General features: G+C 39.5%; 1 protein-coding gene across 1 annotated transcript in view; it reads right to left on the bottom strand.

The window, feature by feature from the left end:
• Nucleotides 1-11589, bottom strand: part of rbpjl (recombination signal binding protein for immunoglobulin kappa J region-like) — a 39638-nt gene that overhangs the window by 22916 nt on the left and 5133 nt on the right. Inside the window, exons 3-5 of the mRNA XM_055160297.1 lie at nucleotides 4090-4224; nucleotides 1870-1940; nucleotides 1664-1779 (exon numbers count right to left, since the gene is read on the bottom strand). Of these exons, the coding sequence (XP_055016272.1) occupies nucleotides 1664-1779; nucleotides 1870-1940; nucleotides 4090-4224 (322 nt within the window). The remainder of the gene's footprint in view (nucleotides 1-1663; nucleotides 1780-1869; nucleotides 1941-4089; nucleotides 4225-11589) is intronic.

Below are 11589 nucleotides of genomic sequence, written 5' to 3'. Positions count from 1 at the left end.
GAAAAAAGCTGTGAACCTTCAAAATGAGGAAATTACTAAATATTATGTTTTTGCTCATTTATAATCTATCAGAGTTCATATGGACTCCAGGTATGTTTTTGATGACAATGTTCTAAGATCAAAAAAGTCAATACTGCATGATATGTGTCTTTTAATCGTCACATTTTAGCCAACATTACATTAACTCATTCTCCCTTGTAGTCCAGGGAGCTGTATTGTCCTCTGACAGTAGAATGTGGATGTTAAACACCTTAGTGCTTCCTCTGAGAGTAAAGTGACAGTGGACAGAGCACACTGAGCCTGTGTTGAGCTGTTTGTCTCCTAAAAGCCTTTGTAAATACACTGTACTTCTGGACCGCCCGGACAAAGAGCTCAAGTTCAAAGACAGAGCAAACTAGAGTCACAAACGCATTAGCATTCTTTCCACTCGGCAACACGTAACCGGACAAGAGAAATGTGAGTAGATGCAATTTGTTTTCATTGTCAACATAAAACAATTTTAGAATGATTGAGGAAAATTATCACTAAACACTGAGTGATTCACAAAATTCAAAACACTAAATCTGAAGAGAGGTGACCCTGTTTTTTTTTTTTTTTTATGTATTAAAAATAAATGCAATATAGATGTTTAAAGGTGCATTGTGTAACTTTTCTTGTGAAGGGTCCGTCAAGTAATTTTCTCCATGGAGATGTTTCTGCTTTGCTCTGGAATGTTTCATAGTAGGGAATTAAATCTTTCATTTTCATGAGACCAAACCAGCCCAGGTACAGTTCAGACCTGTGAAGAGTCAACCGAGCTCACTGTTTTTTCGAGATATTTGAGTTATCCGGGGTGGGGCATGGGGACTCCCAGACTTCGTCCACCCCAGACACTTCCTCCAGCTCCTCTGGTGGGACCCCAAAGGCATTCCCAGGCCAGCCAAGAGATATAATCCCTCCAGCATGTCCTGGGTCTTCCCCGGGCCTCCACCTGGTAAGATATGCCCGGAACACCTCCCGAGGGAGACGCCAAGGAGGCATCCAGAACAGATGCCCGAGCCACCTCAGCTGGCTCCTCTTGACATGGAGGAGCAGTGGCTCTACTCTGAGCTCCTCCAGTGTGACTGAGCGCCTCACCCTCTGAGGGAGCGCCCAGCCACCCTGCAGAGAAAACAAATTTCGACAGCGTGTATCTGTGATCTTGTCCTTTCGGCCATTACCCAAAGCTCATGAAAATAGGTGAGGGTAGGAATGTAAACTGATGTTAAATCGAGAGCTTTGCCCTTTGGTTCAGCTCCAGCTTCACCACAATGGTCCAATACAGCAACCGCATCATTGCAGACACTGCACCGATCCGCCTGTCAATCTCACGCTCCATCATCCCCATCACTCGTGAACAAGACCCCAAGATACTTTTCTTTTTTTTTTTTTACTTGAACTCCTCCACTTGAGGCAGGTACTCCCCACATACCTGAAGAGTCCCTACAATGGCATATCTATAGAAACAGGTGACTGACCCTCAACCAAAAACTTACACAGTGCACTATATTAGACATCTAGGGATAAACAGGAAGGTTGCATCGTTCTCCTTTAAGATATTATATACATTTTTATCATCATTATAAAGGCACCTAATTATTTACAATAGAAATATTTAGTTAATATTCCGTCTTTACTGTCTCACCCTGGGTTCTTGTTGCTCATCAAACACCAGTTTAAAAGCGTCAGTCTGTGATTGGCTGGAGCTGTCCAGACACATGTATCCTCTGACCTGGTACACCGAGTCTCCAAAGCCAGACGCTATAGGACCACAAAGAAGCACACGAGTACATATAAGCAGATGAAATCACTCTGGGTTTTACTGTGCATTCCAATGTACTGAAATCTTACCTTTGAGATTGTCCTGCATGAGCCTCCATCCTTGACCACTGATGTACACACAAGGAGGAGGACAGAAAAACCTGGAGTATTTTAAAGAACACATATCAGGCATTGTATTATTGCTTTGTTAAACATGCTCTTCTGGTATTTTATGTTTTAGAACTTAACCTATTTTCCAGCTTAGAGGCTCTCCATTTGGGATCTGGTATAAGACTCCAACTACCGGCAGCAGAGGGAATTACCATGGGGAAATACGAACCACATGAAATAACAAATATGCCCTGATGTGTTAATTTAAGGCCTGGAATGAATGCTATTTGCTTAGATCAAGTCTCGTGATTATTTGTGGACAGCATGTGTGACACAACCAGGAAAATTTAAAAATATTCAGTGGTGAAACAGTGGGAGCGGACTGCATATGATGTATCAAACCAGTATGTATGACACTAAATACAACTACAGGTATATTTGTAATACGGAAACAACCCTGATGTGTTCATTTAAGGACTGGAATGAATGCTATTTGCTTAGATCAAGTCTCGTGATTATTTGTGGACTGCCTGTGACACAACCAGGAAAATTTCAAAATATTCAGTGATGAATCAGTGGGAGCGGACTGCATATGATGTATCAAACCAGTATGTATTAGAGCCTGACCGATATGGATTTTGTTGTGGCCGATATGAAACCGATATAATGGGAGTTGGAGCTGCCGATAGCCGATATAATCACCGATATATTTAGTGATGTAAAAATTCACTGTAAATCTTGAATTGTTTAAAAAACTTAGGTTTGGCTCTAATGGATTCTAAATTGGGTTTATTTAGGCAACATTTATTGTTATTCTGACTCTTTACATCATATTTACATACAGTAGATTGGCCTAATGGCATTTTTGCATCACATTCCTGCTACTAGTGATGGGTATTCCATTTTTTTTTTTTTTTTGGAGAACCGGCTCTTTTGGCTCGGCTCACTAAAGCAGTTTTGTTTTGTTGCAAGCAGGACTAAACCAAAACTGAACCAGGACTAAAAAAGGACTAAACCAGGACTAAAACAGATTTAAACCATGTGTAAAACAGGACTAAACCAGAACTGAACCAGGACTGAGTGTCGGGACTAGGTCTCTCTATCTCTCTCTCAAGCCCAAGATTAGTCCTGCTTTATTCATTTTATGCTGAACTGCAGCCAAATATGCACCTTTTTTTTAATCCTATGCACACGCAGATTTCTGAAAGTTTCGTTTCAGCCGCTGCTGCTGTCAAACTACGGGTCTACATGCGGCTTGAAGAGAAAAAGTGAGAAAAAGAGAAAACACGGCTCCCAATAAGAAGCAGGCTCCCATCGTTCACTTCAAAGAACCGACTCTAAGAGACCGACCCATAACTCCTAGCTAGTAAATAAACTACCGCTATTAGCCTTTAGCCGTAAAAACGTGCGCACCGCGGTAATTAATTATATGCATAAATGTGTCTATTCACAGCTCATTTACATATCAATGCTGGTCCAGTAACAAATATACGGCCAATACAGTCACTTTACAATAGGCCAATAGAAAACAGCCTGTTTATGTGCGGGAGCTACAGCAGCTAATCGCTAACAGATAACCTAAACTAGCTTCAAAGTCGATGTATTTCCAACACTCACCGCTCACACAGGCTCCTCCTCACATCACAAGTCTGCACTAATAAAAGTCCTTTTAATCCAGACTCAAGCCGATTGTTCGTAAAAAGAAAATAATCTCAGTGTTGCGCACCGCTGCGGGTGTAAACAAACACATGTGAGTGAAGTGACGTGACTCTGTGGTGTGTTCAGGGACAGTATGGACACAAATTACACCGCAAATAAATACTGATGCGGAGCCACATATTAGGACATTTATCTGTCTAAAAATTGGATTAAATGAACATAATGTAGAGAGTCTAAGCTTTATAACGAGGTATAACATGCCCACGTGAAATATCGGCCCATATCAGCAAGCATATCGGCCGATAGCCGATATGTCTCCAGGTGCCCATATTGGCCGATAATATCGGCCAGCCGATATATCGGTCAGGCTCTAGTATGTATGACACTAAATACAACTACAGGTATATTTGTGATACGGAAACAACATTATACCATGGTTAAAAGAGTTAAGTGAAAGACATCATTCTTACTTTTGTCTTTTTAAAACTCTTTTGCATCACTTACAAAATCAAATGGGAGAATATGGGTTATGGTGAGTACCTCTTCTCGTTGCCGTAGGACTTCTGGGCGACCTTGGCGTGCAGAATAGTGACACTCTGGTCCGTGTGAGGGTCTCTCAAAGCTTCTCTGGTGGTCTCCATAAAGTGACAGGCCTGGAACTCAGACTCCAGTCTCCTGAACATCAACAGCAGCATTTGTAAGTATTTTGGAGTAGTCATCTGAGGTTAAAATGTCTTCAATACAGTACTAATTTTGATAAAATAAGCTTAATTCACAATCAGACACACAGGAAATGACTGCTTGTTTGTGATTGAAAATGTTTTCTATTTGATTCCACCTTAACTTCAATATGAGGGCTCTATGAGAAAAAAAAAAGTCGACCAATATGATATAAATTGAATTAGGGACGCACTGATCCAGCTTTTTCATGTCCAATACCAATTTTGATGCTATACCTTCAAGTATCTGCCCATACCAACTGACTGCAGAGACTGAAAATGGCATTTATTTCCTTTAAACTAAAATAAAATAAGAAATAATTTATCTAAATATGTAGCTGTTCAGCACTTTGGATAACTGTGGTTGTTTTGATTATATGGACAGGCCTCATGTGAAAGCTCAGAACCTCCAGAATTCACTCAGTGAGCTGTAGAGGCTGAACGAGCACTGGTTCATGATTGGCGATGGGTGCTGAGGTTCAGACAGTGACTATTCAAATCAGAGAGAGTCCTTCAAGGTTTAAACCAACAATTTCAGCAATGAAACTGGCAAGTCAAATGAGAGACCCATGTGAGGCCCATTCTGCTTTCAGATTGAATAAACATCTTGAGAACCAAAACATTAAATTATAACAAATAGGCCGTTATGTACAGTGATTTTGTAATCAAGAATACATCAGCATTAGAATTGTTATTAGCAAAAGCTGCATTTGATTTGAACATGTTTACCTCGTATCTGGGAACACAGTTAAGTTTGTGAAATTTAACAGTCAAGTCTTACACACAGTGCCTTTTAGAATTGCCACAGGATAAATTCAGCACTATTTTGGTTGTTCTGATATCTTCCATCAGCAGTTTGATGGCTCTGACTGGAAATGACTCTCTGTGGCTGAGTATTCAGTGTTATGCCCAAACCAAAGCAGCTATAATGTCTCAGCTGTTAGTGTTTGCAGAGCTACTTCCTGTTCACATGATCCTCTGCCTGCTGTGGCTTTAATAGACTCTTAAAATCAGATCCTGCAGAAAAACACACCATGCTTTGTTAATTTTAAGCCTAAATTACCAAATAATTCAAATATTACATGTAAATAAATAAGAAAATTATCTGTCACCATCTTTCTATGAGATATTATTCAGCTAATTTAAAACGACTCTGTAGCTCTTTACACTTTGTTCTGTTAAATGTCAATGTTTTATGACAAGACTAAGTTTTAATGTGGGCTGTAAAACTTTTTTTTAAAACTGTGAGGTACTGTCTGCAACTTTATGCACAATGACTTTTGGGAAAGCAGCACATGTTAATTTTGTCTTTTTTTAAACACACTTTGTGTTTTCTTCTAATAAAACACGGAAGTCCTAGAGCCTCAAAACGCTCTGTTCCACCTTGTGATGTCATGAAGTGGTAGTTTAGTAGTTAACAGATACGTTTTACCTTTAGTTCAGTAGAGATTAGCAATTCCAGGGCTAAAATTATCAGATGATTCTAGTGAAGGTGTATGAAGTTTACAAACACCTCTGTAAAATGTTCAAATTAACCCGCTCTGTGATCCTGGTGTTATTTTAATCTATATATCAAGATATGGACATTAATGACAGTAAATAATGTGTTGGATTATAGGTTTGTCACAATAACATTCTGAAGCAGGGTTCTCCAACGTTTTGTATAAGCTTAGTTACCTTTACAAAATGAAAATGACGGAGAGCTACTCATTTTAGCGGTTGCCAAAAATTGATTTAATATAAGAGGCCTTAGATGTACAGTTAGATGCCTATAAAACATTAAACCATTAGCCATTTATTAGTGCACAAAGATCAAAATCACACAGTTGCAGTAGTAATTAATCAAATTAGAGTTATTTAGTACAATACGTATAATTCAGAGATCCTTTGGCCACAGACACAATAACAGAAGATTTAAAACACAAAAACAATTTTATATCTACAATATTGTTAAAAAACATGAGATACAAGAAATAAACAGCATAATTAAACACTACTATTTAGTTTACATGTGTAATTGAGCGGATCGACAAACTGATCCGTAAAACTGGTCATGTAATCGACTGAGCTAGAGACATTTGTCACAGTGAAGGACAGGAGGACAATGGACAACCTGCTCTCCATTATGGACACTACTGCTGCGTTATTGCTACTTATTTAGAAGTTCATTACCATTTTTCATCTATTTTTTAGTCTGTTATTGTAATATAATGCAATGCGAGAGCTACTGTGTCCAAGTAATTTCTCTTGTGGATCAATAAAGTCTGTCAAAGTCTAAGTAATGGGTTATAGAAGTTGTTAAATTAACCTTTTTATGGCTTAAATCTGATCATATAACCAAAAAAATAACCCAAAAATTCCCAGTAATGCAAAGAAAAGCCCCAAAATATATTCCGGCTTTCATATTCAACGATATAGTAATTATTGTGACAGGCCTAATGGGGAAGTGGCGTTTTTTAATGGTGGCGTGTCAACTCCGGACTACGAATCTGCTATAAAAAAAAAAAAAGTGTTGATGATAATGAATAGTATGGAAGCCATCACACAAGAATAGCTGCAGCAGTGCGATCCAAATAATGTGATTAACGTCAGCCAGAGTTGGTTTTGGCCCATGGAGTGTGTACGGGAGTGTGACTAATAGAATCTGGTCTTGACAGGGAGTTAATGAGTGAGCAGCCTCTAAAACAGCAGGAGCACACTTTAACAAGGCCAGTCCGCCACACTCACAAACACTGAGCGCACACACACCTGGGAAAAGGGGGTAGAAGTCAACTGTGGTGAAGAGCAAGGAGCAAGTTAGCTTCCTCTGGTGCTTAAAAACATGTGTGACGGGGCGTTACACATGTCAGGGGTCTCTTTAAGGGCCCATATTACGCTATTTTCTAATCTATGTTCTGTTTTCTCCTCAAAAATATACCCGGAGTTGTGTGTTGTTTCATTCCCACATGTTTAACACACAAACCCTGTATATTTAGTTATTCCCTCAAACAGAAAACAGTCTGGTCCACCTTGTGATGTCATGTGGCAATACAGAAAGTGCCCCGCTGTGTTTTTTAAACTAGTTACACCTTCACTAGAATCATTTAGACTTAGATAAACTTTATTGATCCACAAGGGCAATTATTTGGACATAGCAGCTCACACATCACAGTATAATATAATAACAAAGAGTAAAAAATATAAATGGTAATAATACATTGAAATAATATAAATAAGTATAATAATTTGGATAATTTTAGCCTTGGAATTTCCAGTCTCTACTAAAAAAAAGGTAAAAATTAGTTGTTAACTTGAAAATCACAACCACATGGCATCCCAAAGTAGAACCGAGCATTTTGAGTTTGGAGATGTAGACAGACTAATTGACTGAAACAAAACACAACTCCAGTGTGAGTGGCTAGCAGTCTCATTAGGGCCTTTCCTATGTTTCCTTGTGTGTGTGAGTGGTCACATTGGGCACTCTGGTTTCCCCCATCAACATAAATCAACAGGCGAAATCCTCCAGCTGAGACAGGCCAAAGTCCAGTACAAGATCTGGGCGTACTCCCAAACACTGGTGGCCCACTTATCTGACCAGACATTCTGTCCTCGTTTCTGTTTGAATGCAGAAAGGTGTTTAAACAGACCATAAAACGTGATAAGGGAATGTCCTAACTTGAGACTGTTCAAGCACAGCTGATAATTTGTGTCACGTTTCTCAAATGCAGAAGTCATCTCTTGAATATTCTTGAATCATTTAAAACAAAATATATAACGGATCATGCGTTTCTCTGATTGGTTATTACACCTGTCATTCAAACCAATCAGAAATCAGGGAGACAGGATGTGATGTCAGACCCACGCGTCTTTGTAAATTTTAGTCAAAGTGTGTGGATCTGGCTGGACAGGCAGGTCACCCACTGTGTCTGTCAGGTTGTCTCAGCAGCACTGAAGCATGGTTCAAATGCAACAATCTCTCAAGGATCTTAAAGTGGGACTTAACACCTAAACTCCTCCCAAACCTCACAGTAGTATAGCAGTGCCTGGAGGACTAATGGGGAGTTAGGGGGGAGGAAGGGTGGGGTCTGGAGGTAAAAGAACAATGTGATTGGTCTAAGGAAGTCCAAACTTCAAACTCCACCTCTACAAACAGGTATAGAAAATTAGGGCAGTTCTACATGATGTCACATAGTACTTGAAATAACAGCATACAATTTTAAAAAAATGTTGGTTACCAGTGTCTTATGTAGGGCTCATTCTGCTTTCTGTGTAATCATCTTGAGAACCAAAACACCAAATTCTAACATAAACTTGGCCACCAAAGTTTTTGTAATTCGGGAAAAAAAAATCAATATCAATATTACAATAGCAGCACACAGTTTGGTTATTGTTAAATTTTAAACTTATCTATGGCTACTTTAAACTAAACCTTATTATTTTTTTTATTTTTTTTACATCATAATATAGGAACTCTGCACCTCTCCTGGTTGAAATGACCTGTCCTGGCTGCGACATACACTACCGGTCAAAAGTTTTAGAACACCCTAATTTTTCCAGTTATTTATTGCAATTCAAGTCGTGCAAGTCCAATGAAGAGCTTGAAATAGTACAAAAGGTAAATACTGAACAGCCAGAGGTTAAGAAAAGATAACAAAACACAAGTCAAAGCTCTGCCAAAACTACCTCAGGAAAAAAAGAAAAAGATGGTAAACTTGAAAACATGGAGTGTCCAGCACAGTCTCCAGACTTAAACCCCATCGAGCTGTTTTTTTTTTTTTTTTTTTCCGATTGAACTGGACAGAAGAGTGAAAGCCAAGCAACCTACAAGTGCCACACATTTATGGGAACTTCTGCAACAGCCTTGGGAAGAACTTTCTGAAGAATATTTGATTTCTATTGTTAAAGAACGAGCCATGAGTGTGTTCAGCTGTTATATCTGCCAAAGGTGGACACTTTCATGAATCAAAAGTTTAGAATCCAATTCGGTCAACAGTAAACAGTAAAAAAACTGGAAAAAGTGTGTTGTTCTAAAACTTTTGACCGGTAGAGTAAGTCTCGTTACGTACGTTAAGTCTGTTAACGTACCCCGTCTCACACAATGGTGCACATATTCCATAGATACTGCGTGTTTTGTTCCACTGACCCGTCCCCAGTTCAAGGTTCAGGGTTCATCTATCCCCAGCCCAGTATATGTGTGTATGTGTGCGTGTGCGACCAGTCACCAGGGTGCCAGGACCACGCTAAATTAGACCCTCCCTTCTCCAGAGGTCAAAGGTCAGTGTGTCGGCAGCTCACAGCCTCTGGCATTTCACACCGTCAACACTGGAAGAAAAGGAAAGTGCACATAGGGGGAGGGTCGCCAAGATGTAAGTTTACCACAGAAACACGGACTAGTTCTTCCATAAAAAGTAGGAGTAGTTTGGGGTCAAATATTTGCGTTTCACTGGTTATTTTAGGAGAAGGGGAACTTGGGAAGATTGAGATGGTTGTACTTGTTTTCCCTCAAATCTTAGGGTCCTTAGCAAAAAATGAAAAACTGAATTATATCAACTGGACAAAAGTCTAAAAGAGGGGGTATTACAATTCTATGCGGTATTAACTGCTAACACATAGCATTTTTAGATCACCGTGTTACCTTCCATTATTTTGAAAACTATTAAAATGTTAAATATTTTTCAGTTTCATTTTTACAGTTTGAGTCCCCTCTCCCTTTGCTCCCAGCACTAAGTCACTCCCCATTCAGAGCACTATTCCCAATACAATCAACTACTGCACATCACATCAGATTTGTGAATTTGTAGTGAATTGTTTTGTATCATGCTCTTACATATTTATGAAAAAGTGTGCATAGATAACGTTGGTGAAATAGGCTGCTAACAATAAGGAGGGAAGAGATTACAAGACTTCGCAAACATGCATGGATTACATCTACAACTTTTCTGGTAGAAAGTGTATATATTTCAAATTCAGACTATTTATCTTGATTTTAGAAGTTGGACTAGTTTGGGGTAGATTTATTGACTGAGATATTTGAAAGTCATGGTGCATTATCTATCACCTAATACTTCAGTCTGGCAGTTGAATTTGTAATGTTAATAAATATCAAATACTGTATATAAAGTAATTCAAACCAAAGATTATCAATTTGTGTCATTCAAACTAAATTAAATATTCCTTTTGGCAGAGTATAGCTGCTGTCATCTTGAAGGATAGGCTCCACAGACCACCGTGCACACTGGTGTACTACAGACTAATTGGTCGATGAAAACAGTGCAAAACAGATGTAGCTTTACACATTTTGGTGGTCTCTGGAGGAAGTGGGTGGTAAAAGAGTTACTGGCGCTGTGGAACTAAATGATATGCTTTGTCACTGTTCTGAGTTAGTTATTGTTCACAAGTCTGTCAATTCAATCATCAACGTAAAAAGCAACAGATGCAACCAACTCTGAGTCTCTTAGTTCATTACTTTACTCAAATACTACAAACTGCAATCATCACAATGAATTGTATGTATGTATATACCAATTTATGATGTGGTCGCTGTATCGGACCGTTGTGGTGAAGAAGGAGCTGAGCCGAAAATCAAAACTCTCAATTTACTGGTCAATCTACGTTCCTACCTGAGCTCTTGGTAATGACCAAAAGGACAAGATCGCGGATACAAGAGTTCGAAATGAGTTTCTTCTGCAGGGTGGCTGGGTGATTTCTTAGAGATAGGGAGATAGGTCACTCGGGAGGAGCGCAGAGTAGAGCTGCTGCTCCTTCATCTCAGGAAACTTGGGCATCTGTTGCAGATGCATCTTAGGCGCCTCCCTCAGGTGGTGTTCCGGGCATGTCCCACTGGGAGGAGGCCCTGGGGAAGACCCAGGACACGCTGGAGGGACTATGTCTCTCGGCTGGCCTGGGAACGCCTTGGGGTCCCCCCCGGTGGAGCTGGAGGAAGTGTCTGGAAGGAAGTCTGGGAGTCCCTGCGTAGACTGCTGCCCTGCGACCCGTTTCAGGATAAGCGGAAGAAAATAGATGGATACATGGACAATTTGAGAGTTAGCCTAAATTCTATCTACATCTTGCCAGCCTGTCAAGATAACACATTTTGAAGGACAATTTTTATTGCAATAAAGGATCATACTGACACTACTTTATGCCACTGACACAAAGCAGGGTAATCTTTTAAATACAGAGTATCAAAACATACGAGCTGCAATAAATGAATAGCAGAATGAATCAATATTTACCCACAGAAAACTTCTTACATAAAAATGGCCAGAATCTCCTCACTACAAAGAAATTGACACACAACAACTATTGAGCCCCAAAACATATTGTTGCATCTTTTATACTG

The sequence above is a fragment of the Boleophthalmus pectinirostris genome, unplaced genomic scaffold (genome assembly GCF_026225935.1).
Source record: "Boleophthalmus pectinirostris isolate CB_2022bp ecotype Guang Dong unplaced genomic scaffold, ASM2622593v1 HiC_scaffold_3, whole genome shotgun sequence".
Classification (NCBI taxonomy): Eukaryota; Metazoa; Chordata; class Actinopteri; order Gobiiformes; family Gobiidae; genus Boleophthalmus; species Boleophthalmus pectinirostris.
Note: the sequence above shows the minus strand (reverse complement) of the source record. Positions and strands in the feature narration are given on the sequence as shown.